The sequence below is a fragment of the Buteo buteo genome, chromosome 11, assembly GCF_964188355.1.
Source record: "Buteo buteo chromosome 11, bButBut1.hap1.1, whole genome shotgun sequence".
Lineage (NCBI taxonomy): Eukaryota > Metazoa > Chordata > Aves > Accipitriformes > Accipitridae > Buteo > Buteo buteo.
Genome location: NC_134181.1, coordinates 1743798 through 1771718, shown reverse-complemented (window position 1 = coordinate 1771718; position 27921 = coordinate 1743798). Strand labels below are relative to the sequence as shown.

The following is a 27921-nucleotide window of genomic DNA, read 5'->3' as shown; positions in this document are numbered from 1 at the left end:
CGCTCGGTAGCACATGTGCTGTCACTCAGCCAGCCCCGCGGTTATTTTAGCTCGGGGCCGGTGAAAGGCTCGGGGCTGGGCGGCCGGATTGCGCCCCGCTTCGCCATGGGCCCCCCGCTTCTCCTCGCCTGCCTGCTCGCCCCCCTCTGCGCTCGGGTAAGGGGTACGGGGAGATGGGGGTGGGCTGGGGATGGGGACCCCCCCCCCCCCCGCACCCACTCCGTGCCCTGGGAGGGCCGGCCGGGATGGGGAGCCTGGATGCGGTGCTGGGGGGGGATGGCCGGACCCCAGACCCCACGGAGGCACGTCCTTGGGGGGCAGCGGGGATGGGGATGGGGGCGATGGGGGCTTGGTGCCCCACTTGAGGCATTTCCCACCCCACAGATGGCGGTGGCCGGGGGGAGCCTGCGGCTCCGGCATACCGCCTGCGTTTGTGAACCGGGAGATGGGATTTGGTGGAGGGTTAGGCATTCAGAAACACCCTGCTCCCCCCTCAGCTGTGGTCCTAGACCCCCCTGCACCCCCCTGTCCATGCACGTCCCCCCAGAGCCCCTCACCGCGGTCTCAGGCCTGAGAGACATGGGGCTGTTGGGGTCCTGGCCTGGACCTCATGGCTGGGTGCTCAAGGCAGGGGAAGAAAAGAGGGCCTGCAGGGCAGCCCCCCCCCCAGCAGCAGGGCCCCCATCGACCCCCACCACCCTCCCCATCCGCCGAGCTCCGTCAGCCTCCTGGGGAAGGGGGGGGGTCTCTCTCCTGGGGAGGGCAGAGGGACAGCTGGAGGCCGCGGGGCAGCTCCCGTCACAGCCTCAAAATGAGCCCCTTGTCCTGCCCATCCCACAGGACTGGCATGCAGACCCCCCCCCCCCCCCAAGCCCTGCACAGCTCCACACCATCCCCAGGGACCCCCCGGCACAGCCATCCCCACCGGCCCACTCCCCTGCCGCGGGCAGGGTGCCCATGCAGGGCACCCCAGCACCCAGCGGTGCAGCCAGGATGGGTGCAGATGGGGGTGGGTGCAGATGGGGGTGGGTGCAGATGGGGGTACAAGGCCTGGTGCTGCCCAGATGTGCTCCCTCCCCGGGGAGGGGACAGGACATGTCCCCAGGGCCCAGGACAAGGGTGAGCCCTGACAAATGTGGCGTGGAGCTTGGCGGGGGGGTAGGCTGCATGCACAGCTCCCTAACCCCCCCAACCCCCATCTCCCAGCCCCCACATTTGCTCCCCACAGCTCCAGACCCCCCCCCCCCAATTCCCTGACCCTCCAGCCCAGTCTCTCGTGGCCCCTAAACCCGTCCTAGCCCCTACAGCTCCCTGACGCCCATTGCAGCCCCCCCAATAACTCCTGCTCCCCCAGTCCCTGTTCCTAATCTTCCACACCAACATCCCCCCCCCGAGCTCCACCCCAGCTCCCTATCCCCCCCCAAGCTCTGTACCCCAGCCGGGCCACCCTTACAGCCTAAACCGATCCCTGACCCTTCCGCCCTCGCTGCCACATCCACGCGTGACAGTGACGTGGGCTGGGGCCACGCCAGGCGCTGCCAGCCCAGGGTAACCCCTTCGTCCCCACTGCTGAGGGTCCCGTGGGGCACCCCTTCCTGGCGAGCCCGGCGGGATGCCTGTCACCGTCACATCAGGATGTCAGGGGACCACCGACACGAAGCTCCCGGGGGAGCTGGGTGGCCTCTCCATTCCCCCAACCCCATCAGGGGGTGCCAGTGCTGTGCACCCCAGCACCACGCACCCCAGCACCGTGCATCCCAGCACGGTGTACCCCCACACCGCGCATCCCGGCACCATGCACCCAGCCCAAGTTCAACGCCGTGCCCGCTGCCCCGGCATTGCACCCCACTCTGGAGGTTTTGGGGTCACCGGCAGCACCGTGTCCCTCCCACAGGGTGCCAGCCCAGCCCAGCCGGGTGCCGCAGCCCCGGGCAGCCCCCAGGCCTGGCGGCAGCACGAGGGTCCGCGGCGGGTGAAGAGGGCCTGGGTGATCCCCCCCATCAGCGTCTCGGAGAACCACAAGCGCATCCCCCACCTCCTGGTGCAGGTAGGCAGGGTGTCCCCCCACCCTTTCTTCCAGGCAGTGGGGTGGGGGGTACCCCGGGCAGGAGGATTGCATGGGGGCACCCCAGGAGGGGGCACATGGTATGGGGGGAGACTTAGGGCACAGGGGGACCCCAGGTGGGGGACAGACCCTCCCCCCAGCCCCGGGACCACCAGCTCTGCTTTCCCCGGCGCAGATCAAGTCGGACAAGCAGCAGCCCGGGGGGGTGATCTACAGCATCAAGGGGCCGGGGGTGGACGAGGAGCCCCTGGGCATCTTCTCCATTGACAAGTTCAGCGGGAAGGTCTTCCTCAACGCCATGCTGGACCGGGAGGAGAACGACCGCTTCCGGGTAAGGATGCTGCCTGGCCGCCCGCAGCCCCCTCCTCAGCCCCCCCCCAGCCGGGCCGAAACCCACCTGCTCTGCGCCCACAGCTGAAAGCCTTCGCGCTGGACCTGGGCGGCGTGACGCTGGAGGACCCCACCGACCTGGAGATCATCGTGGTGGACCAGAACGACAACCGGCCGCTCTTCCAGCAGGACATCTTCACGGGGCGCGTGGTGGAGGGGGCTGAACCAGGTGGGTCCAGCCGGGGAGCCGGGGCTGGGAAGCAGGGGGGGGTGAGCCAGCCCCCACGCCGTCACCCACCGGGGCGCTCCTGCGGCCACAGGGACCTGCGTAATGACGGTGGATGCCACCGACGCCGACGACCCCGACACGGATAACGCGGCGCTGCGGTACTCCATCCTGGAGCAGGGCGCTGGCGGCATGTTCAGCATCAACGCCACCACCGGCCAGATCTGCACCGCGCGGCCCGGCCTTGACCGCGAGGTAGCGGGCGTGGGGGGCACGGGTGGCACCGGGGTGACAGCGGGACTGGGGGCAGCCAGAGACCCCCAGCTGGTGAAACCACAGCTCCAAGCCATGAGCAGACCCAGGCGTGGGGAGATGGTGGGTGGCCTGCAGCTGGGGGACCTCTGGGCTCCTGGGGGGGCTGGAGGGGCTCAGCACTGGACCCCCTCCTTCCCCGCAGACCGTGGGGGTGTACAACCTGACGGTGCAGGCAGCCGACATGTCCGGGGATGGGCTTACCACCACCGCCACAGCCGTCGTCTACCTGGAGGACATCAACGACAACCCTCCCGAGTTCACCAAGGAGGAGGTAGTGGCTGGGATGGGGTGGGGAGACATGCAGGGGTCAGGGGGGTGGGACCTGCCCCCCCCCCCCCCGGGAGCAGCAGCATCCCACGCTGGTGTCTCCCCCAGTTCTCCATGGAGGTGGAGGAGCAGGCAACTGGCGTGGACGTGGGCAAGGTCTTCGTGCACGACAAGGACCTGGCCGGCTCGCCCAACTGGCTGGCCAAATTCACCATCCTGGAGGGCGACCCCGAGGGTGCCTTCGCCATCCGCACCGACCCCTACACCAACGATGGCGTGCTCTCCGTGGCCAAGGTGGGCGCTGGGCAGCCGAGGGGCTGGGGGGGGGGGGTCTCCCGTGGCTCGGCTGACCCGTAACCCCTCTCGGTAGCCACTGGACCACGAGGTGCGGGACCGCTTCGAGCTGACGATGTCAGTGCAGAATGAGCAGCCGCTGGAGCCCACGGCCCCCGCCAGCCCCCGGGCGCTGGCCACCGTGCGGGTGCGGGTGCGGGATGTGAACGAGGCACCCATCTTCCGCGAGAACCCGCGGCGGGTCAGCGTGCTGGAGGGGGCCCCCCCAGGCACCCCCGTCACCACGTACACTGCCAGCGACCCCGACACCCGCCAGCTCCAGACCCTCACGTGAGTCCCAGGCTGTGGGTTTTGGCACCCGGTCCCCTTGCATCACCTCCCGGCACCCGCTGCGGTCGGGTTCCCGCGTTCGCAGCCTGTGCTAGGTGTTTTGGGGGGGGGTGATGGCATGACCCCCCCTCTGCACCCACAGCTATGCATTGCTCTACGACCCGGCGGACTGGCTGCAGCTGGACCCCCACGTTGGCACCGTCCGCACCAAGCGGGAGCTGCTGCACCCCTCCGCCTTCCTGCAGGGGGGCTGGTACATCGCCCTGGTCCTTGCCCGCGATGACGGTGAGCGGCCCCCCCACCCCTGCTGTGTCCCCCCGCTCCCACCACCACCCTCCTGACCCCCCCCCCCCCCGCTCTGTACCCCCAGCCGAGCCCCCGCTCTCCGCCACCGGCACCCTCTCCATCGAGATCCTGGAGGTGAACGACCACGCGCCCCTGCTGCAGCCGCCGGCCGGGGTGGTCTGCGGGCGCCCGGGACGAGGGGGGACCCTGCTCCTGGGGGCCACGGATGACGACCGGCCCCCCCACGCTGCCCCCTTCCACTTCCAGCTCAGCCCCCAGCACCCCCAGCTCGCCCGCAACTGGAGCATCACCCGTTTCAATGGTGAGGGCTGGCTGGGGCGAGGGGGGGGGGGGCTGCTGCATAGGGGGGCCCCCCGCTCACCCCCTGCCCACGGCCCTCCTGCAGTGACCCACGCGGTGCTGGCCGTGCTGGTGGAGCTGCCCGAGGGGCCCTACTCGCTCCCGCTACTGCTCCGGGACTCGGGGACCCCCCCCCAGGAGCGGCAGCAGCTGCTGAACATCTCGGTGTGCCGCTGCGGCCGGGACGGCACCTGCGAGGACGGTGTCCTGGCCGCCGCCACCGCCGGGGCCGGCATCACCCTCGGCGCCCTCATGATCATCCTCGGCAGCAGCATCCTCCTCCTTGGTGAGTGAGACCCCCCCCATCCTCACGCCCACCCCTCCCAGCCCCGCCGTCCTCCTCCCATCCAGCACCCCAGCCCCGTGCTCTACCACGCGGTGCTGGTCCTGGCCACCCATCCCGAACCCCACCAGCACTCTCTGGCACCTTGTCCCCCCCTCCCCCCATCACTCCATCCTGGCCACCCCATCCAGTCCCTACTCACGTCCCCCATCACCCCATCCTGGTCCCGGACGCCCCAACCTCTCCCTACCTACGTCCCCCATTACCCCATCCTGGTCCTGGCCGCTCCATCCAGTCCCCACCCACGACCCTCAACACCCCCACCACCCCAGCAACCCCTTCTGATCCTGACCACGACCCCCCCCCCCCGCTCAGCATCCCCCACCCCAAATCCCTACCTGCATCCCCATCCCACTCTCCCGGCCCCACCAACGGCATCCCAGCCCAACCAGCAGCCCCATCGCCCCACGTCCCCCCGTGCCCAGCCACCCCGTCCCCACGTGTCCCACGTCCCCGGTACCCCACCCCGTGCCCACCCGCCCTCTGCCCGCAGTGCTGGCGGGGCTGGGGGCGGCACGGGCGCGCGGGCGCCGGCGGGCTCTGCGCAAGGGGCTGCTGCAGCGCTCGGGGGACGACATGCGGGACAACATCCTCAACTACGACGAGCAAGGCGGGGGCGAGGAGGACCAGGTGAGCGGGATCTGAGGAGGTGGGGGGGTCCCAGTGGTGGTGGGGGGGGGGGGGGTCTGTCCCAACCGCACACCCCTGACCCCCGCCACCGTCCCGTCCCCGCAGGACGCCTACGACATCAACCAGCTCCGGCACCCCGAGCTCTTCTCGCCGCGGGCCAAACCGCCGGTGCGCAGGGACGCCCCGCTCAGCTCCGCCACCCCCCCGGCCCCCCGCAAACTGCCCAACAGCCCCTCCGACATCGAGGACTTCATCAACGAGGTGGGGATGGGGTCCGGGGCTCCCCTTGCCCTCAGTCCCCCCCCATCCCCGTTGGGGCTGACGGTAGCCCCCCCCCCCCGTCCCCACAGGGGCTGGAGGCGGCCGACAACGACCCCAGCGTGCCCCCCTACGACACGGCCCTCATCTACGACTACGAGGGCTCGGGCTCCGTCGCCAGCCCCCTCAGCTCCATCGTCTCCAGCCTGACGGACGAGGACCAGGACTACGACTACTTGAGCGAGTGGGGGCCACGGTTCCGGCGCCTGGCCGATCTCTACGGGCAGTAGCGGGGACTGGGGGGGGGGGTCGGGAGGGGGGTACCCCGCCGCCCACGGAGGGGCTGGGGTAGGGAACGGGCAGCGCTGGGGGGGGGCCCGCACATGCACGTGATGCCCAGATGCAGCGGCTTTGCATATGGGCATGCACAAGACGCCCGGCTGCAGGGGCTTTGCACACGCGTGTGCACCAAGGATACAGATGCAGGGGCTTTGCACACGCGTGTGCACCAAGGATACAGATGCAGGGGCTTTGCACACGCGTGTGCACCAAGAGAGGCCTCAGCGCAGGGGTTTGCACGCCTGCGCACACTCACAGATACGCCCCCCCCCCCCCCAGCAAACCCCAGGAAGGCAGAGGCCGAGGGCACGGGCAGCCCTGGGGGGGGGGGACACCCCAGGGAAAGGCCCCACAGAGCTGGGGAGGGTGGGCAAGGAGACCCCCCCAGTCCCCCCAAAATAAAGATCCCAGAGAAGGGGGCCAGGGGCAGGGGCACCGCGCGGGGCCCCCAGCCACGCCAGCCGCCTGTAGAAACAAGGCACTTTTATTGGCAGCCCGCGAGCACCCGCCGCAAACACCCTGGGGGGCTTCACCCCCACCCCAGGACTCCCAGCACAGCTCCTCCTGGGGCAGGATCCGGCCCCGCCGTGGGGTGGGTGCGCTGCTCCCCCAGCCCAGCCACTGCACGTGTCCTGGTGCACCCCGCCGTCCCCACGGATGGGGGTCCCGGTGCTCCACGGGGGGATGGGATGGGGGTCCCAGCACCATGCTCAGCGCCCCCCCCCCAGCAGCAGGGAGAGCCTGGGGTGGGCCACGGCTATATCTCACGGTGGGGCGGCCGGGGAGCCCAGCATCCTCTTGGCGGTGAGGTGGGAGTAGTCGTGGGGGATGCCGTGGGGGGCAAGCAGGGGTAGGTGGTCCTCACGGGGGGGCCGGCGGAAGAGGGGTGGCCGGCGCTGGCTCTCGCCATCCTGCAAAGACTGAGGCAGGCTGCGGCCCTGGCTCTCCGGCAGCAGCATGATGCTGAGGACGGCGAGGATGGCGAAGGAGGCGAACACCACGTGGTGCAGGAAGAAGCCCCGGCTGTTGGGGATGGCGGTGATGGGGGCGGCCGCCTTGCCCACGAAGCTGGCCCCCACGACGAGACCCAGCCCGGCACCCCTGCGGGGGGGAAACGTGCTCAGAGGGGGTCCGGGGGGGACCCTGCCTGGGTGCTCCCCCACCCCCGGGTAGCACCGGGAGGGTGGCAGCTCCCCCCCCCCCTTACCTGACCACGGTGGGGAGCACCTCGCTGGCAAAGAAGATGCTGAGCATGGTGACGGCGTGGGAGGCGGTGATGCCCACAACGGACAGGGTCAGGACAATGAGGTCCAGCAGGTCTAGGAAAGCACCATCAGGGGTCAAATCCTGCACACACACACCCCCCCACCACCCCTCAAGCACCCTGTTCCCACCCCCAGCCCCCCAGCTGGGGGCTGCACCCCACCGCAGGGAGGGTGGGGGTCTCCCCGTGCATCCTTACACTGGGTGAGGGCCAGCAGCAGGAGAGAGGAGATGCCGGTGAGGACGGTGCAGAGCAGGAGGACGGCGCGGCGCCCGAAGCGCTCGGCCGTCAGGCAGACGAAGAGGCAGGCGGCCGCCTCGGTGCCCACCACCACGTAGTACGAGGAGAAGAAGTGGGGCAGGTGGGGGGCCAGGTTGCGGGTGAAGCAGTGGCGGATGCCGGAGCCGATGAACCTGCGGGAGAGCGGGGTCAGGGGGCCACGAGCGGGACCCCTCCCCACACACATACACACACGCCGCCGCCCCCCCCTCCGCCTGCTCACGCCGCGAAGCCGAGGATGACGCCGTTCTTCCAGATGACCCTGGTGCCGAAAATCTCGCAGACGGCGTGGTACCGGGGCTGCGGGGACCCCTCAGACAGGGACTCCAGCTCTGCCGGGACAGGGGGACTCGAATTAGAGCCGGCACCGTCCCACCGCCCCGGCACCGTGGCTTTGGGGAGGGGGCCCAGCGGCCGCATCGCGGCCAGGAGCTCCGGGGTCACATACCCTCGAGAAGACTCTCCTGGTGGCAGGAGCTGTCGTCGGAGCCGGGGCCGCTGTTTTCGGCCAGTGCCTGCAGGGTCTTCCTGGCCTTCTCCAGCTGCCGCGTGGCCAGCAGCCAGCGCGGTGACTCCGGCAGCAGCGCCGGGCACCTGGGGCACAAGTGTTGGCATCACGGGGTTCTCCAGGGGGCTGGTCCCCCCTCCAGCGCTGACCCCCCCCCCCCCTTTCCTGGCTTCAAAGCGATGCTGCCCAGAAACCCTCAACTTCAAACCTGAGCAAACATTTACCCAGGGCGGGGGGGTCCCTGCGCTCCACCTGGAGAGCCCTGGGCACCCTTTGATCCCCACCGCGGTCCTGGGCAGGGTGTGCTGGGCTGGGGCGCTGCGTGGGCACGGCTCTGTACCAGCCCTGAGGGGTCTGCTCAGCCCCACCGCAGGCAGCGGCCCCCTTCCCGTACACGCAGCCCCCAGGCCCAGGGGGGGGGTCCTTACCACCAGCAGGCAGCCAGCAGAGCCAGGACCATGGTGACGGCACCCTGCAGCACCCGCCAGTCCCGGCAAAGCACGGCCAGCCCCGGCAGCAGCAGCTCCCCGGCGATCCAGAAGAAGCCGGCCACCATCGTCACCGCCAGCCGGTGCGGGGGGTCGCACAGCTCCAACCCTGGCAGGGGGGACACACGAGGGGTGCGCGGTGGGCGCCACGGCTGCGGGGCATCCCACACCCCCATAGCATCCCGCGCCCCGGAGCATCCCGCGCCCCGGAACGTCCTCGGTCCCCACGCCGCCACCGCGGGGACCCCCGCCGTCCCACTCACGTGCCACGTAGAGGGAGAGGAAGGCGCCCGCCAGCGCCGCCCCGAAGAGCAGCCGTGCGACCAGCACCATGACGAAATCCACGGCCAGCGCCACGCCGAGGCCCAGGGGCACCGCCAGCACCAGGGACGCCACGAAAGCGGGACGGCGGCCGAACCTGCCGGGGGATGGGACCTCTGAGCGGGGCTGGGCACGGTGTCACCCCCGCCCGGGGACCCCCGCTTACCTGTCGCAGGCCAGTCCGGCAGCGACGCTGCCCAGCGTCCAGCCCAGCAAGTGCGTGGTCTGCTCCAGGGGCACCTTCCAGCGCGAGGCGCACACCAGGTCCCACTGCGGGCGAGGGGGGAAAACGTCAGTATTGGGGTCCCGGCGGACTCCCTCGCGGCCCGCAGGGGTGGGACGGATGGGGTCACCATCCCCATGAGTCGCCTGGGGGGGCTTCTAGCCAGCCCCCACCCCACGAGCAAAAAATGTTGGGCTGGATGTGGCGGGACAGCGTTGATGGCCCTTACTGCCCTGTCCCCTGTCGTTGTCGTCCCCCAGCAGCCCAGGGCTCCCCTCAGCCACCCCCAAAGCCCCTCCACGGGGGTGTCCCCCCCCGAGGACCCCTCTCCCTTCCCCAGGGTCCCTGCCCTCTCCCAAGCAAACTCCCTCTCCCGCCACCCCCAGCGCACCCCCAGGGCTTTCCTGTGTGACCCTTATGGGGTCCCCAGCTTGTTCTCCCCCCCACCCCACACACCCCTTAACCCCTCCTGTAGCCCGGAGACCCCCCCAACCCCCCTCCAGAACCACAGACACCCCCCCAGAACCACAGACACCCCCCACCCCTCTCTAGAACCGCAGACACCCCCCACCCCCCCTCCAGAACAACAGACATCCCCCAATCCACCTCCAGAACCACAGACACCCCTGAACCCCCCTCCAGAACCACAGACCACTCCCTGACCCCCCTCAAGAACCACAGGGACCCCCCCAATCCCCCTTCAGAACCACAGACAGCCCTGAACCCCCTCTAGAACCACAGACAGCCCCCTGAACCCCCTCCAGAACAACAGACGCCCCCCTACCCCCCTCTAGAACCACAGACATCCCCCATCCTGCCTCCAGAACCAGACACCCCCGAACCCCTCTCCAGAACCACAGACCCCCCCTGACCCTTCTCCAGAACCACAGAGACCCCCCCAACCCCCCTCCAGAACCACAGAGACGCCCGAACCCCCTCCAGGACCACAGAGACCCCCCTCAATCCCCCTCCAGAACCACAGACACCCCCCCCAAACCCCCTCCAGAACCAGAGAGACCCCCTGAACCCCCTCCAGAACCACAGACACCCGTGAACCCGTCTCTAGAACCAGAGACCCCCCCAATCCCCCTCCAGAACCACAGAGACCCCTGAACCCCCCTCCAGAACCAGAGACCCCCCCAATGCCCCTCCAGAACCACAGAGACCTCCGAACCCCCTCCAAAACCACAGACACCCTCCAATCCCCCTCTAGAACCACAGAGACCCCCCTCAATCCCCCTCCAGAACCACAGACACCCCCCAAACCCCCGTCCAGAACCACAAACATCCCTGAACCCCTCTCTAGAACCACAGACACCTCCCGAACCCCCCTCCAGAACCAGACACCCCCCCAATCCCCCTCCAGAACCACAGAGACCCGCCCAAACCCCCGTCCAGAACCACAAACATCCCTGAACCCCCCTCCAGACACAGACAGCCCTGACCCCCCCTCCAGAAGAAGACACCCCCCCAAACCCCCTCCAGAACCACAGACACCCCCCGACCCCCCTCCAGAACCACAGAGACCCCCTGAACTCCCTCCAGAACCAGAGACCCCCCAAACCCCCGTCCAGAATCACAGACACCCCTGAACCCGTCTCTAGAACCAGAGACCCCCCCAATCCCCCTCCAGAACCACAGAGACGCCCCCCAAACCCCCGTCCAGAACCACAAACATCCCTGAACCCCTCTCTAGAACCACAGACACCCCCCGACCCCCCTCCAGAACCACAGACACCCCCCCAATCCCCTCCAGAACCACAGAGACCTCCGAACCCCCCCTCCAGGACCACAGAGACCCCCCTCAATCCCCCTCCAGAACCACAGAGACCCCCCAAACCCCCGTCCAGAATCACAGACACCCCTGAACCTGTCTCTAGAACCAGAGACCCCCCCCAATCCCCCTCCAGAACCACAGAGACCCCCCCCAAACCCCCGTCCAGAACCACAAACATCCCCGAACCCCCTCCAGAACCACAGAGACCCCCCTCAATCCCCCTCCAGAACCACAGAGACCCCCCTCAATCCCCCTCCAGAACCACAGAGACCCCCCAAACCCCCGTCCAGAATCACAGACACCCCTGAGCCCGTCTCTAGAACCAGAGACCCCCCAATCCCCCTCCAGAACCACAGAGACCCCTGAACCCCCCTCCAGAACCAGAGACCCCCCCAATCCCCCTCCAGAACCACAGACAGCCCCCCAATCCCCTCCAGAACCACAGAGACCTCCGAACCCCCCCTCCAGGACCACAGAGACCCCCCTCAATCCCCCTCCAGAACCACAGAGACCCCCCCCAAACCCCCCTCCAGAACCACAGACCCCCCGACCCCCCTCCAGAACCACAGACCCCCCCTCCCCGTCCTCCCCCCCCCCCCCTCAACCTGCGTGACGAGGTTGGAGCGGAGGCCGGCGGCGGGCAGGGCGTAGTGCCAGCCTCGCGTGCAGGGCCCGGTGCCGTTGGGCCGGGCGGTGCCGGTGCCGGTGCCGGCGGTCCGGTAGCGGTAGAGCTGGCAGGGGCTCCAGCCGGCGCGGAGCTGCGGGACGGCGGCGCGGAGCAGCGCGGGCCCCGCCAGGCGGCGCAGCGGCGGCGGCAGGAGCGCGGCGTCGGGCCGGCAGCGGTGGGGGGGCTCCGCGCCCAGCGCCCACCCCAGCGCCCACCCCAGCGCCAGCGCCAAGCACGGAGCCCACCCCCCCGCCGCCCGACGGCAACGGGGGCCGCGCCAGCGGGCGCCCCCCCCCCCCTCCGCCGCTGCCGCCGACATCGAGCCGCCGCCGCCGCCGCCGGGGATCGCTCGGGGGGGGCCCTGTCGGGATCCCGGGAGGGCAGGGGGTTGGGGGGGGGGGGGGCGGTACCGGCGCGGATCGGCCTCCGTGGGGACCGCCCCGACCCCGCCCCGTCCCCGGGCTCTCACCTCCGGGAGCTCCGGGTTCCCCGCACACCGGTTCAGCCCCCCCCAGCCCGGTTCGGCTCCCCCCAAACCCCGTTCTTCCCCCCCCCAGCCCGGTTCGGCCCCCCCCAAACCCCGTTCTCCACCCCACCGCCCGGTTCGGCCCCCCCAAACCCCGTTCTTCCCCCCCCCCAGCCCGGTTCGGCCCCCCCAAACCCCGTTCTTCCCCCCCCCCCCCAGCCCGGTTCGGACCCCCCCAAACCCCGTTCTCCACCCCACCGCCCGGTTCAGCCCCCCCAAACCCCGTTCTTCCCCCCCCCTCAGCCCAGTTCGGCCCCCCCCAAACCCTGTTCTTCCCCCCACCACCTGGTTCAGCTCCCCCCAAGCCCAGTTCAGCCCCGTCCAAGCCCAGTCCAGCCCCCCCCAGGCCGGTTCGGCTCCCCCCAAGCCCCGTTCTCCACGCCACCGCCCAGTTCAGCCCCCCTCAAACCCTGTTCTCCCACCCACTACCTGGTTCGGCTCCCCCCAAGCCTAGTTCGCACCCCCAAGCCCAGTCCAGCCCCCCCCGAGCCCTGTTCAGCCCCCCAGCCCCATTTGCCCCCCCCATGCCCGGTTCATCCTCCCAAGCCCAGTCCAGCCCCCAAGCCCGGCTCGTTCCCCCAAAGCCCGGTTCAGCCCCCCCAAGCCTGGCTTGCCCCCCTTCTCCACAGTGCTCCAGGCCAAGGCACCCACTTGGCACTGAGGGACCCCCCCAGCTGGGGGTCCCGGGGTGCAGCCGGGGGTGCCAGGCCCTGGCCGTGACCCACAAATGCACCCGGGCTCCCCCTCAACCTCAAAGGGGGCTGTTGGGGTCTGCCCCCCCCGGGAAGGGAACTGGTCAGAGCCCCCCGCTTGCACCCAGCACCGCAGCGAGCCCCTGGGAAGAGCCAACGAAGCAGCCGAGTTGCAAAAAAGTTTTGGGGTTTTTTCTCCTCCTTTTTAAAATTTATTTACAAACGTTCTCTCCGAGGGACAACAGCATCGCTCGGGCGCTCGGCTCTGCCCACGCAACGGTAGAAACATCCCATCTGCAAAATCCCACCCGCGTTCGCTTTTTACCTCCCTCCGCGGGAAGTCGTACAGCCGAAAGGCCGAGGGTGCCGCGGCGGAGCAGGACCCTCGGTGCCCGGCACCGCGTCCGCAATAAACGACGGCGTAAAAAAACCCGACATCGGCGCGTTGCAGACCAGGCGGCCTCGCCGCTGCTCGGCCCATGCGCCACCGCTGGAGTCCGACCAGCGCCAAGAAGAGAAAGGTGGGACCTGGGACGGATCTGCACCTACGTCCGTGGCCGGGAGGAGCGGCACCGGGAGGAAAACTTACCCCTGGGGACTCCCGAACCTCCCAGCACTGAGGTCAGAACAGAGTACGGGACTTTTCTTGCTTTACCCGGCTGATGAAAGGTCTCTCCGTGCTCACAATGATTTAATTTATGGTTATTTAACACAAGAAAAGAGCAGGGATGGAAATTAGTTAATCAGCGTTACTTGTGGCTGCTTTCTTGTGTTGTCAAATGACACCCCCGAAGCAGAAGCAGCCCCCCCCAGCCCTGGCGCTTGCACCGGTCGCCCACCCCAACCCCAGGCAAGGATGGGAGGGGGAAAAATCCACCCTGGCTGCCGCCAGGGCATGGCCGCTGCGAGAAACTGCCCGTCCTGCTCTGCCTGCGGTGAGCACCGGTCACCGCTGCGGCTGCTGGTCCGGCAACAGGCTCGTGGAGCCGAGGCAGGAGCTGGGGGTCGGGCAGGGGAAGGCAGGACACCCCCCCGCTGCCCCGGCTCTTACAAAGCCGCTACGACTTGGTGGAGTGAAACCCTCGAGGTCCCCGGCGTGAGGATCGTGGAAAATTCCTCAACCGGCTGCAAAGGTGGTGGCAGCGAGGGGGGGGAGCCGGGTGCGGAGGCGTCCCAGCGGGGTGGGTGTTCTTCTGCTGGGGACCTGCGTGGCTGCCCAGATGCCGGCAGCGTGAGCCTGTGCTCCACCGAGGCCACCGTGGCTGCAGAGCATTGCATGCGTGGGGCTGCCCGGGCCGAGCAAGAGCCCGCGCTGCCAAAAGAGGCGAATGGGGCTGAAAAGGGGTCGTGAATTCAGCGGGTCGCCTCCGGTCCCCCCAGCCAAGCGGCGCCAGCAGAGGAAGAGGAGCCAAATCGCATTTATAACCTCTCCGCTTCCAAAAGCGGCAGCTGAGACATTCAACCAGCATGTGCACCTGGCAAAACCAAGCAGAAAATGCAGGAAAACCAGGCACCGACAGCAAGCGTCCACAGGGACCAGCCCCTTGCGCCGGCTGTGCCAGCCAGGAAAGGTTGGGCAGCCGGTACAAGGAAGGCACAGAGGTCTTAGAAGAGGCACTTGAATCTCTCTCCACCCACGTCCCTGCGAGCTTGTGCTTGAGGATCGACTTTGCCAACTTCATTAAGCCTGGGCTGGGTTACGGCTCCAACAAGAGCTGCACGTCCAACGCAATCCCCCCGCAGAAGAGGCCACGGTGCTGGCACGCAGCGGCAGGACGGTGGCAGGAAGAGCTGGCACCCAACCCAAAACCAAGTCGGGCATCGCCAAACCGGTGGCTCCTTCCCACCACAGAGCAGCCCCGGCAGAGACTCCCAGCCAGGCGCAGGACTGGCACAGCCGGGAGCACCACGTGCTGCACGGCACCGTCCTCACCAGCCCCAGGAGCGAGGGTGAATTCAGCCCACGGGGTAGCAGCGATCCACACGACCAATTTCTGAGGTTCAGTATTAAAAAGAAGGAAAGAAGAAAAAGGAGGCGGCTGGGAGCACAGCACCCCAGGGGCCCGTCTAGGCACCCATCCCCAAGGACATGGGGCAACAGGACACCAGCACGAAGCACCGCTGGCCGCAAGCCCTGCCGCAGGCTCCTGGGCTCCAGCTCACGCTGGCAGCGCCGTCCCAGCTGCCAAGAAGCCATTCCCCTGCCTGCCCGACCAGCAACCGGCCTCTTGATCCAGAAAGCACCGAGTACCGATGCCCCAGCACGACGACCTGCAACCCCAGGGCAGCGCTGGGCTCCACCCGTCCTTGTCCAAACTTCGCAACCCCAAAACATCAGCTCCTCGATTCGCAGCCCCTACGGGGTCCATCAAACTCACCAGCCCGAGCCCAAACATCGTTCTTCGCGTCACTCTGTGCCCCCAGTTGGCACGTGGCACAGGGGGGCTTCCCCTCTCCCCACAGTCCCCCCCCATCACAACCGGCTGCAGGGTTGGCACAGCTGCAGGGTCAGCACCGCCAGGTTTCCAATTCCACCGAACACAAAGGGGCAGGGAAAAGAGGAGAAAAACAACGTGGTGTTAAAAATCAGGTCACCATCCAGAGAACCCCGCAGTACAGACTGTGGGTCAGACTCCCCTTGCGTACCTGAGTGCGTCAGACGGGCTTCCAAGTAACGCTGCACACCGTCCTGGCTCTTATTTTTTCCTTGACAGGGAAAGTGCTGCCTAGGGTGAACTATACATACAAAGATAATTTTAATTAATTTATTTATTTCTTTACACATAACTGAAAGTGATGTTACAGTACATAAGTTATTTACAACTGTGCAGTAATGTGTTGCAAAATAAATTATCTAGAAGGCAGCAAAAGTACATTGTTAATGTATATAAAAACTGTACAGCATTTATGGGATACAATTTTTCTTTATATGAGTATTGGCTCTGTAGTGTTTTCAAGTTATGTTCTCAGAAAGAGAAACGAAATGCCCAAGATTAAAGGAAAAAAATATATAAACCACATGGATTTTACTCCATTAAAAACACAGTTGGCAAAGTCCTTTCTCTGCGTCACCATTTCCCCGCCCGCCGCTGGCCGTGCCGCCCCGGCGCACGGTGCGCAGGCGGCTCCTCTGCTCTCCCGAAACGGTGGCGAGCGGCTGCTGCGGGGCGCTGCGGGCGCACCCCACCTCCGCAGCCCGGAGCCGTCCACACCTTCAGAGCCGTGTCTGCCCAAGTTGGACGCTGTCTTTTTTGTTTCTAATTGTTTTTGTTTGTGGTTTTTTTTGTTGGTTTTTTTTTTTGTTTTTTTGTTGGTTTTTTTTTTTTTTTAGACATACCCAGGATGGAACGAGAAACTCAAACACCCCCCCCTCCCCCCATGGTTTCCTACTGCAGCTTCTCCGAGAGGAGATCCGCGACCGGTGGAAAACAGAGAGCTGGAAATCACGGTGTTCACAAGTACATGAATCACGTGGTTGCTGGCCCCGCTCAGCAGCTTCTGCAACACACAAATGGTGTCCTTGGCCTCCTCCCTCCACGCCTCTGCCAGTCTCTTGGCCGGTGAGTGCTCGCTGCCCGCGCAGACCGGCTGCCTCCCTGCCGCAGCAGCCGGTTGGAAAGGAGATGCGCCCCGGCCCGCTGCCCGGCCGAGCTGCCGTCAGTCCGGAAGCGAGGGACGCGTTGTGAAGAAAGTGCAATTATTTTTCTTATTGTTTTGTTTTCTGCCGATAGCTGCTTCCTCCTCCTCTGACCAGGGATTCATCAGCAAGCGGTAAGGGTGAATGTGAGCTCGACCGCCCGACCTCGGAGGGCTCCCGTCCTTGCCAGTTTTCAGTGATGTCTCCTGGTTTTGAACTGTCATGCCGGCAAGAGCACAAAGTCATCGTTCACGTCGACCATTGGCACATAGAACGAGGGCACCTCGTTCACGCAGAGGGATTTGTGCCCCGCGGGGTCCAACTCCTGCACTTTCAGCTGCCACTCCATCCTTTGCACTGCGTTCAAGGCGGCAGCTTCGTGTTGCTGTCGCATGAGCAGGCACGTCTGGATCGGGGGAAAATAAAAACAAGCAGAGATGAGGGGTGAGCGGGAGAGGGCAGGAACGGCTCCTGCTGCCCGTCCCACCTAGCCAAGGCAGGGGACCTGCAGCCATCGCAGCGGGCAGAGCGGCAAATGGAGCGAGGGATGCCGCACGCATCCTTGCAGGAAGAAACATAGACTTGGGACGTCTGCTGAGCCCAATTCCAGGAGGAGCAGGGGCAAAGCCAAAAGGGCCTCATGGGGCAGCTTTTAAAGGCTTGTAAGCACTCAAGAGCACTGATCCCACTGGTGACAGCCTCGGCAGACAGTCCCCATCGGCCCCCACAGTGGCCCTTGGCTGCCCGAGAGCAGGGCCCTGGCTCCCTTCGTCGGAGCTGCCAACTCCCTCCGTGTCACCAGCTGAAAGCGCCATCGTCCCCGCTCCCTACTGTGCCAGTTTGCCACCCAGAGCTCTGCACAGCACTCTGGAAAATCATTGCACGGGCTCCTGCCACCTTGAAGTTTGCCATAGGTTTTGAGCTTGCTGCGGCATGTGTTGCTGGCGAAGAGTAGGCCCCGAGGGTTTAACTGACCGAGAAAGCTCCAGACCATATGGCACGAAGCAGAGTAACAGCCAGCCAGACAACCCGAAGCAGAACGTGTCTCCCTTCCCCCTTTTTGGAACCAGGAGAGGCAACTGCGCTCCCGTACTCCCCGCAGAGGCTCCCACCTCTCCGCCGTGCCACGCACAGAAGCGTCCCCCATCGCGTAACGCTGCCCAGACTACCTCAGGACATCTGCTCCCACCAGATTTTTGGGAACCACAAAGGCAGCTTCCAGGCTACAGCAACAGCCGGGACCCCTCTTGGGGAAACCCTCCCGGCAGCAGGCAGAGCAGCAGGACCTGCTGCTGCCCACGTGCTGCAGCGGCAGCCCGGAGCACCGGGGCTCCCACGCCTCTCACCTTCATTCGATCATACTTGTCATCCACGTCTTGCAACCAGGAAATGAACTGTCGCGCGTTGAAGCGGTCTCTGACCGATTTGTTTTCGTCTCCCTATGCAAAAGACAGCAAAAGAGAATTACATGGTAACTTTTTTTTTTTTACTTTAAGCAGTCACAGGTCTAACAGGCCATATTCAAACCCCTCTTAGGGTACACACTCATCAGAAACAAGAAAGGTGTCTGCAGGGAGGGAGAATAGAGCACGCTGCTCCCTGCTGCTCTTGCAGCCCTTTGCCAGGGGCTTCAGCCTCAGACAGAGATGCATGCATGCACGCACTCCCCATTTTTGCTTTGCGCCTCTCTGTCTCCTTCAGCTCATGCCCAAGATCATGACGCCTTCGCTGTAGAAGCACAGACACTTGGCTGGGAAATGCCGAGGGATAAATCAAGGCTCCTGGATCAATACACCAGGTCATTAATAAATTCCAGGATCCCATCTTCTGCACAGGATCCCTCCCGCAATGCAGCAGCACGCTTCCTCGAGCAAGCTGGGCTGGTGGCAGCTGCAGGGCGCGGGCTGCAGAGGGTGCTGGTGGGATGGCTCAGGACCAGCGCAGCCGCACGGCCACCAGCTGCAGAAACCGGACACGATTCCCCTTTCTCCAGCACAGAACGACGTGAAATCGAAGGAAGAAATGACCATTTTTTGTGGGCTGTGAGACAGAGTCTGTCTCTTTCAAAGCCACTATTCAGACACAAATCAATTTAATGGCTCTCTCCCCTTCCTTCAACAGGAAAAGATATCCCAGAGTGTAGTAAAATAAACCTTTCAAGTGTGCAGATGATCCTGATCAAGAAGAAATGCAGAGGATCCTGAGACTCACTGATAAATGTGAGTCATCTCTGCTCCTAAAGAGACACGATGTTCCCTGTGTCCCTGTGTTCCTGGATGCATTTCCTTTCCCGGCACGCACGTGGGGTATCCCAGAACGTGCGACACCAGAAACTGAGTCAGATTAGGCAACCTGGGGACGTGCTGGGGAGGGCTCCTGCAGTATGTCCTGCATCTGCGTGCTGCGGTGGGTGACAGGCACCTGAGCAGGGAGAGCATTAGTAACTCCTGCCTACAACCCTCCCTCCCTCCCTCTGTCCAGAAAAGCACCGTCTCCCTCGGGGTCTTGCACAGCACCTCTGAGACACTTCTTCACCACCAAGACAGGCACTGACCTGATTTTCTAGAGGCATATTATAGACCTCGGAGTCCAGCAGCATGGTGCAGGCACTGAAGGGCACAGCCTGGTTGGCAATAGTCCTTGCTGCCCGACAATGAACTCTCAAAATCTCCTGCTCACAGGAGACGATGAGCTTCTCCTGAGGAAGAGCAAACGAAGCAGTGAGCGTGGCAGCCTCAGTCTCCCCAGCGGAGGAAATTCGGGACCTCTTCCCCAGCAGGACTTTCCCCGGAGTGCTCCCTTACCCGCTCTATGCTGTGCTGGAGCCGCAGCTTTCCCCGGACGGCTTCCTGCTGCTTGAAGAGCTCCTTCAGAGGCTCCGCGAGCGATGGCGGTGGGGCGATCTGCGGGCACACGACGGCGGAGGGTTAAAGCCAGCAACGCTGTGGGTGCACAGCCCGCGGGGGCCGCCTGCTCCCCCCACCACGCAGGGCCCTGCCTGCGGCACGGCCACATAGCCGAAATGCACCTTGGCCCAGGGCTCGGAGAGGGAGTCGGTGCCACCCTGCGGGGTGCCGTACGGAGCTCACCGGAGGAGAAAATCTGCCTATTTCCTCAGGAGGCAAAGGACAACGTCCTGCCAGTGCTCAGACCACAGCGAGGGGTGAGACAACAGGGCAAGAGATGTCCAGTGCCGAGAGACGAGCTCAGCCTGCAGAACCGGAGCCTAAATCACCCCACGGGCTGCGAGGGCAGTTGGTAAAGGGGCCTGAGCGGGTCTGACAAAGGGGATGATACTGTTGGAGAAATACTGCCGGGAGCAGGCCAGTCTGCGCACCAGGAAGGGTGCCTGTGTCCTGATCTGTCCTGCGCTTTCCTGGGGAGCAAGGCGCTCCTCGAGCACAGCCCAAGTTGCAGAACAGAGGAGCAGGCGGCTCTGGGTTAGTCTAGGAAGGAACAAGCAGATGAGAACACAGGCTACAACCACTGCGGTGCTGGGGCAGGCAAAGCATGTATTAACTCATGCAAACAGTAACTCACGCATGGACTACGCTGCAACAGAAATACCCGCAGACCGGGGTACGTCACCCTGCCTGCAGCAGGGAACGAAGCCTGACGTGGCCGGTCGTATCGACCCTCCTCCTCCAGGCTGGATCCCGGAGTTACTGCCTGCAGCATTAAGTTTATTGATGCATCTGTATTAGCAAGTCCATTCATGCAGCACAGCAGTGAAATGCAGATCCCACTGCCAAGGAGTGTGTGTGCTATCGGCAAGTCAAGTATCGGTGCTTGGGAAAATGAAGGCAGGAGTTAAGAGCCATCTTTTTCCTACGGTCTTCCAGGTTCATTATCCATTACTATACTGCTTGTACAAAGCAGTTTTGCCTTCTAGCCTCAAATCCCGTGAATTCACACAAACTTGCTCTAAAGCCTGAACAAATCTCAGGTTCCTAAGCACAGCCCAAGGTCTTCTCTGCAAAAATACAGCATCTCAGAGGATGCATTTATCACGCAGCCATGCACTTACCAAGGCTTAGATTCGTCGTCATGAGCACGTTCTAAAAGCTGGCTAAAGCCATGGCTGGGGTGCTGCTGGCATTGCAAGGGCGCTCACGATGCATAAGGGGATAATCTGGGCTGTGCTTGTAGCAGCAAGGGAGGGGACAGTCCCTGATGCTGTGGTTTAAAGAGAGAAGGTGACTCACCACTGGAATATGGAGCTTGCTTAGAGGCTTGCCATCCAACAGGTAGGAGCCTGTATAGGTGACATATTCAGCGTAGCACTGCGGAGCTTGGGGAGTAATATAGCAGAGGATTTTCCGCTTCTCTTCAATCTTTTTCCTGATCTGGAGGTACTCGAAGTAGGGGTTGGACCTGTCACTGTGATAAGGTTCAATGTCGTCCAGTTTTATAGCATCTACGATAGCTGCCAGTGTTTGCTGTATCATCTCCCTCGTCTGCTGGGTGGACGTGTTGATCTGCTGCTGCAGCTGCTGGTTGGAGCGCTGGAACCGGCGCTTGCGCGGGTGCTGAGCCTGGGAATCGTCCTCCTCTGTAATGCGGCCTTTGGCACGTGTGGCGGGCGCAGAAACGGGAGGAAATTCCTTCTCAGAAGAGGCGGCGTTCTGCTTGTTTTGGTTGGCGAGCATCTGAGCCCGGTTCCTTGTAATCCGCTGAGGAATCTCTTCTATTTTGGGAGGTTTGGGAGCTTCTGCTACTGGTTTTTGTACTGGTTCAACGATTTCTGCTTGAGCATTGCCCGGAGGTGCGTCTGCCTGGGAGGAAGGGACTTGGCTCCCACTGCGTGCCGCAGCACCCTCCTGTGAAACGCTGCCCTCGGCGGTGGCCGCGGGTGGGGGACCGGCCTGGGAGCCGCTCTCTGCCACCCCACCAGAAGACGACAGGTCTTCGTGCACGGCCTCCACCTCTTTGCTCTCCGCCTGAGCAGATTCGGATGGGGTCTGCTGGAAAATCTGTGCTTCTGAGTCCTCCGCTCCTTTTTCCTCAGCTACGTTCAGCGCTTCTGAGGTGGCTTCTTGTGCAACCACTTCTGGTTTCTGCTCCTCTGCTTGTGGCTCCGTCTCCACGGGCAGGACGGCCGTTGCCTGGATGGCCGGCGGCTCCTCCGGCTCACCAGACGCTATTACGGATGCGCTCGCTTTAACGATCCCAGCGCTTGTTTCTGAAGCTGCTGCTGGGCTTTCTTCTACGGCTTCTGCCTCGGTCATCTCTGTCTCTGCAACATCCTTAGGTTGGAGCGGCAGCTCTGGCAGCGAGAAGGGGCCAAGGTCCAAGTCATCTTCTGTATTGGTGAAGGGATCAGGCCACGTTACCGCCTCCTCTGTATTTGCAGGTGCAGCGTTGTTGTTTTCCAAATAGTTGTTTTCTGGTGTGCTAACAACTTCTGCCTGAGGTTCTGCTGGCATACAGGGAGGCTCTGGAGGTATCTCAGGTGCTTCTTCCGGAAGAGGCTTGCAGTTATTGAAGAATGTGTCTAACCTAGTAGGGGACATGTACGGAGCTTGCTCTTCGGCATTCGCTATTTCTCCTGGAACTGCTTCCTCAGCATCCTCCTTGACTTCATCGAGCCCTGGTTCAGACACTGACAGAGGGTAAGATATGGGAGAAACGGGGTAGGAAGTATCTGTGGGAATGAAGGCTACCGGTGTAGGATGAATCGGCTCTAGGGAACAGAGCGGAGGTTTAGGGGACTCAGAAAACCTTTGGGGAGATTTCATCAGAAGCTCTGAGCCCATGGACCAGCTGACAGAGTGCTCTGCCGGGTTACCCATCAGGGTGGGAGGAATGGCGGCGTCAGGGTTTCTGGAAGGAGGGTTATCCCAGTCTATATTGTTTTGTTCTGGCATACCTGAACTAAAATGGTTTTCTTCAATTGGTGGTAAGTAGGTAGATTCTGGTGGCATAATGGAGGCAGTAGCTTGCTGCTCTTCCGTGGTATCCAAGGGCATGCCGAGGTCGGGGGGAAGAGCACTTTCTACCGAAGGAGCCAGCAATTCATCTCTGTGCGAAGGGGAGGATTTTGCTTGCAAACCAGAAAAGACACTTTCAGGCGACTGGGCGACTCCGCTGACAGCTCCTGGCGCGCAGTGCAAAGCTTCCACTTTTGGTGATGAAACCCCATAATCTGGTGAGTAATACCCAGGAGATAAACACTGGAACTTCTCAGCGGGAACAGAAGGAAGGGGAGCTTTCTCCTCCATTAAATGCTGCACTGGAGAGTCATAATTTGATGTTGCTGGGACACTTTGCTGTCTGAAAAATTTATCTCCGACACTGAATTCTTCTTCAGGTGCCCTTCTGATATCAACTGAGATGGAACGATAAAGGTTCGTGGAGGGTATGGTACGAGTCGGGGTCTGACTTGGATTTTCGGGGAGCCCACTGGAAACATTCGCGTATCGGTCGAAGAAAGATGGAGAACAGGCGTTCATGGACATCGTGGATATGGGCAGCGAGTGCTGTGAGTCCGCGCACTCAAACATCAGGTCTGTGTAGTCTTCGTTGCTGCACGAAGGAGTCCTGGGCGTCTGCATCACCTCCTCGTAGCTTGGACAAGAGACGACGGATGCCGGGGTTGGGACTCCTGTCGGGCGGTTCTGATCCGGCCTGGGAGACGCCGGGAGGATTTCCTTCAGCTGAGGACCCGTTATCCAGTCCTTAGAGTCTGTGCCAACAGCAGGCTGTGCCTTGTTTTCAGGTGACAGTATAGGAGTCAGTGGACCCAACTCCTTAAGTTTCTTGTCCTTGAGCTGAGTATCCAACGATAACGGCTTCTTTGTTGCCAGATCCAGACTCCTCTTGCGCACATCTTCTGAGCTTTTAAGTTTGTCCTTCAGTTTGGGGTCTCCGGACCTGTGCCTCATTTTCTCCATTTGCTTCATTCTCTCTTTGTGCCTTTTGTGGCGCTCCTCGATTTCCAGGTCTTTCTGGCTCAGCATCCTCTCAAAGCTGGTCATCATCAAATCACCGTCTCCCAGAAGTTTCTCCCTTGGCCTGGCATCTTTCTTGCCGCTGTCTTTGGAAAGGGTTATTTTTTCATTCCCGTTGCTTATTTTTATTGATTCCGATTTGTCTTTCTCTTGGTTCTCCTTCAGCTTCTCCTTCAGTTTGGTTTCGCCGAATTTGAGGTTGTCCTCCTTTGATTTATCTTTAAAGGTGGTAACTTGAGGATTGTCCTTGTCTTTAAGCGTTGACTTTGGCTCGTCTTTGTGATGTTTAAAGAAACCATCTGCATGTTTGTCTCTATGCTTTTCCTTTTCCTCCTTCCATTTTTCCTTGTGTTTATCTCGCTTCTTTTTCTCTTTAACTGTGCTGATGGTGCTGGAACCGTAAGTCTTTTCTTTTTCCGCCTTCTTTGACAGCTCTCTTTCAGAATCATTTTTATCTTTCTTTTCAGAAAATAAGTAATCAATGCTTTTCTCTGGTTCCTCATCAGGCTCTGCCTTCATGTTGTAGGAACTGCTAAAAGCCTCCCCATCCACAGAGAAATCTTTTTCATAATGAGTGGAATCCTTTCTGCTGCTGGAGTCTTTGAATTCTTCTGTTTTCTCCTTTTTCTCAGTCTTCTCCTTCTTTGCTTTTTCCTTCTCGTGACTTTTCTTTGACGAAGATGAAGAATGTCTGTGTCTCTCCTTCTCCTTGAGTTTGTCCTGCAAGCAGGGTAAAGGGAGAGAGTCCTTAAACTTTTCTTCAGCAGCGTCAGTAAGAGAAAGGTTAGAAGACTCAAAGAGGCTGGTCAGTCCTGGATCTTGTCCTCGATCTGTGAAGCTGTCAGAAGAGATCTCACTGATTTTGTCATTGGAGTCATCTCTATAGTCATTCAGAGCCTCCTCCTCCAATTTCTCCAGCAGGCTCTTCTCTGACTCCCCTCCTTTCGAAGACTTTTTCTCTTTGGAATGCTCTTTATCCGGCTTCTCCTTATGCTTGCTTTTCACCTTGTCGTCATTGGCATGTTTCTTTTCAGCCTTCTCTGGGAGCTTTTGCTTGTTTTTCTTCTCTTGAGTGGAATCTATGGACGTTCTGTCTTTCCTGTCCTTGTACTTCTCGGTAGAGTCTTTATCTTTCTTCTCTTTGTGTTTTTCAAAGGAACTCTTCTCCTTCTTCTCTTTTCCCCCTTCCGATGTTCCTTTGTCCTTCTTCTTCTCCTTGGAGTCCTTATCTTTCTGTTTCTCTCCTGAATGTTGCCGGTCGGAGGAGTACTTGCGGTGCTTGTCGGGGTACAGCTCCTTCTCAGCAGCTGCACCATCATCCTTCTCCTGCAGACTGTCCAGACGATGCATTTCGCTCCCAGCAGAGTCGCTGACTTTGAACCCAGTCAAGCTGTAATCATCCCTCTCGTCTTCGCTTTCATCTGTGAAGATGTCTGCAATGCTGTACCAGCTTTTCTCCTTGCCTTTCTTCTCATCCTTTTTCTCGGAGAAGTCCTCCCGATCTGTGGAGAAGTTTTTCTCTTTCTTCTCTTTAACCTGGTCAAAAGAACTCTTCCTTTCTTTGTCTTTGCTGTGCAGGTCTTTGTACTTCTCTTTAGTTTCTTTTTTCTCTTTGAAACTCTTGTCTAGTTCTTTGTCTTTCAGGATTTTCTCAGGAGCAACTTTTTCATTTTTCTCCTTGTCGCCTTCTTTGGATTTTTCCTTGTATTTTTCTGGCTTCACTTTTTCTTTTTTTTCTTTATCAGGAGCATCTTTCTTCTCCTTTTCCTTTCCAGAATGGTGCCTCTCCCAACTCTCCAGAGTTTTACCACTGAATTCGGGGTCAGACTTATCCTTGAAGAACGTTTCGCAGCCATATTCTTTAAAGTCATCTCGATAGGGCTCCTCCTGCTTCGTTTTGGTATCTTTTCGATCTTTAGAGCCATCAGAGGAATCTTTTCTGTCCTTGTTGGTTTCACCTGTATCTTTTTCCTTCCTCTCCTTGACACTCTCTGCAGAATCCTTCCTCTTCTTATCCTTTTCAGGCAAATAACTAGGAGTAACTTTGTGTCTGTCTGTTTGGTCCTTTTTCTTCTCGGAGCTTTTGTCCACATAGTCCCTGTCTTTCTTCTTTAAGAAAGTGTCCTTTTCATTACGTTTCTCGTTGTATTCCTTCTTCTCTTTTGTTTTATTCTCCTTTTTCTTGTCTTTAATTTCCTCTTTCATGGGTTCTATGATTAGTTTTGCCACGGTGTCATTTTTAATCTCCCTGAAATCTGTTACTGGAGAATCCCAGCTATCTTCACCTTTGAAATCGAAGGATGAATCAGAAGACAAGTCTGAAAACCACCTCTCTTGCTGATCATCCGAAAGGCTGAACTTCGTGTCCTCACTTTCGGGAAATTGGTTTTTGTTATTAAACTCATCAAACCCAGACTCTTCCCTGTAAAGTTTTTCTTTTTTGCATTTTTCTTTCTCTTCCTTGAAGGATTTTTCTTTCTCTAATTTAGAAACCTTCTCCTCCTTCAGCTCATTCTTCTTTTCAGATTTTGACTGCTTGTCCTTTGACTTCTTCTTTCTCTCCTCCTTGTGTATTCTCGGCTTCTCCTCTTTGGGAGACTTCTCTTTTACAGGTTTCTCTTTTTCTGATTTACTCAATCCTTCTCTGAAGGATTTGCTCATGTCTTTACTACCATCTTTGACTTTTCTTAAAGATTTCTCCTCTTTTGAGGATTTTCCAGTCTCATCTTTAAACAACCATTCCTTCTCCTCCACTTTACCTTTGGGGAGTTTTTCCTCCTTCTTACTGTGTTCTCGCTCATGCTTTAACACTTTCAACTTGTTTTCGACTGGATTTTCTGTCTCTACTATCAAGCCTTTCTCAGGCTTTTGTTTAGAGTCCTCAAACTCAAAAGAAAATGTTTTGATTATTTTAATGTCTTGGCTGATGGGACACTGCCCCTTCTCCTTGTTTTTATGTTTGTGTTTTGTTTTATGCTTTTTAACAACCTTCCCCTCCTTGTCCAGCTTTGGAATTGCTCCATCCACATTGCTATGGAATGAATTCTTTTTCTCAGAAACAGTGTTGTGTGGGGTGTTTTTCTTTTTGTGCTCTGGTTTCTTCCTGACTGGCTTTAGTGACTCTAAGCTCGAGTCCTCGGACGAGTAGTCTGACTCGCTCGTCAGTCTCGTCCTGGTGGAGTCCGATAAGGAACTGACATCTGACCAAGCTGGAGAAGATATGGTTTTCCAATTGTCCGTCCTCCAGTGCTTGGAGTGCTGTTCTGTAAGATTAGGATTATGTTTCTGGGATGCTAAACTCCCATGAGAAGAGGTCGATGAGGCAGACAGAGAGTTAAACAAGGAGGATTCCTTTAGCACTAGCCTGGAGTCCTTTACACAGCTAGAGCTCTGAAGAGAGTCTCTATCATCCTCCTCACTCTCCACGTTTTCACTCTCTGATTCAGAGGAACAAAATTTGTCATTTTTTTTGCCAAACCGAACCTCTTTGCTTTTCGTCTCCTTCTTCCGCTTCTTTTTTACTTTGCTTTTCTCCTTCTGCGGCTTTGTGCTGGCGGGCTCCCGAATCTTGCTGCTGGGCAATATCGAGTGGGTCGAAAGTCGGAGCTTCTCCCCCGTCCCCACAGCAACGCTGGTCTCCTCCTCGTCCGAGCTGTCCGACAGGATGCGGTGGGCAGCTTTCTTTGGTGTAATTGTGTTATTTTTAGTATAAGTTTTCACTTCCATTTTGGGTATGGAAATGAAACTGTTTGCTTTAGTCTCTTTTCTGTAATCCTTTTTCAGCAAATGTTTGTCATCGACTGGCGGGACCCGGTCCTGCTCATCGTCCTCATCAAATTCATACTCATCCTTCACCGGCGTGATGGTTTTGGGGGGCTCCTGGGCCTTGGGCTTGTGCTTCAAACCCTTCTCAAACTCTGAGTCTGTGTTATTGCCATCAACAGAGCTGGAGGGAGCGAAGGAAGGGGCATCCTCCTCTTCTGAGGTCTCTGCAGAGAGAGAAGAACAACGTGTTAAGGGCTGCGAGGGGTTTCAGGGAGGGAACATCATCAGTCTGCTGCAAACGTGAACCCCTGAGAACGGCCCTGCTGCCCTCTTGCCTCACCCAGCCTTTGCTAAGTTTGCAGCTGAAAGCTCAAAATGCCAGGCTGGGAGAGCTTTTAGAAAGGAATAGCTATCCAATCTCAAACCTGCATAGGGCATTCCTCCAAACAACATCCTGGGTGTATCAAGAGAAGAACTTTTTAACAGGGTTATGACTGCACACTCATACACAGCATAGGTCAAGACTCCCCATAAGACTGGAACTCTAATTAGCACTAATTAAAACCTGCAGCGTTTCCCACCTGGCACAGCCACAATAGTGTCACTCATGGGACAGGCTGAGGGACAGCCCGGGAGCACAACCTGAAACGTCAGCACTGGTACAGCCGAGCGCTGTGCCCTCCAACTGGGGAGGGACGGGAATACACGACGTGCACGCAAACCTCCTCCTCTCTATGCACGAGCTGGAATATTACCCACATTTTAAAGGCAAGACATCCATT

At 60.5% G+C, this 27921-nt stretch overlaps 3 protein-coding genes across 9 annotated transcripts in view; 1 reads left to right on the top strand and 2 right to left on the bottom strand.

The window, feature by feature from the left end:
• On the top strand, window positions 1-6504 carry CDH15 (cadherin 15). The gene is made up of 14 exons (XM_075039803.1): window positions 1-156; window positions 1895-2047; window positions 2241-2396; window positions 2480-2624; window positions 2716-2876; window positions 3079-3207; window positions 3312-3497; window positions 3574-3827; window positions 3970-4112; window positions 4198-4434; window positions 4519-4758; window positions 5309-5445; window positions 5551-5706; window positions 5796-6504. The coding sequence occupies exons 1-14, from the start codon at window positions 106-108 to the stop codon at window positions 5991-5993; spliced, it is 2346 nt and encodes a 781-aa protein (XP_074895904.1). The 5' UTR covers window positions 1-105; the 3' UTR covers window positions 5994-6504.
• Window positions 6505-6680: 176 nt separating this feature from the next.
• On the bottom strand, window positions 6681-11963 carry SLC22A31 (solute carrier family 22 member 31). The gene is made up of 9 exons (XM_075039804.1): window positions 11508-11963; window positions 9069-9172; window positions 8845-8999; window positions 8522-8690; window positions 8034-8179; window positions 7809-7917; window positions 7505-7719; window positions 7250-7361; window positions 6681-7143 (listed from the first exon to the last, which is right to left on the bottom strand). The coding sequence occupies exons 1-9, from the start codon at window positions 11886-11888 to the stop codon at window positions 6807-6809; spliced, it is 1728 nt and encodes a 575-aa protein (XP_074895905.1). The 5' UTR covers window positions 11889-11963; the 3' UTR covers window positions 6681-6806.
• A 3575-nt stretch (window positions 11964-15538) lies between these two features.
• The window catches only part of ANKRD11 (ankyrin repeat domain containing 11), a 159902-nt gene continuing 147519 nt past the window's right edge, over window positions 15539-27921 (bottom strand). For all 7 annotated transcript variants that reach the window (XM_075039789.1, XM_075039792.1, XM_075039793.1 and 4 more), the window contains 5 exons: window positions 20630-27363; window positions 19229-19327; window positions 18979-19122; window positions 17771-17863; window positions 15539-16830 (listed from right to left, as the gene is read on the bottom strand). In XM_075039789.1, coding sequence (XP_074895890.1) covers window positions 16645-16830; window positions 17771-17863; window positions 18979-19122; window positions 19229-19327; window positions 20630-27363 — 7256 coding nt within the window. In that variant the 3' untranslated portion in view covers window positions 15539-16644. The remainder of the gene's footprint in view (window positions 16831-17770; window positions 17864-18978; window positions 19123-19228; window positions 19328-20629; window positions 27364-27921) is intronic.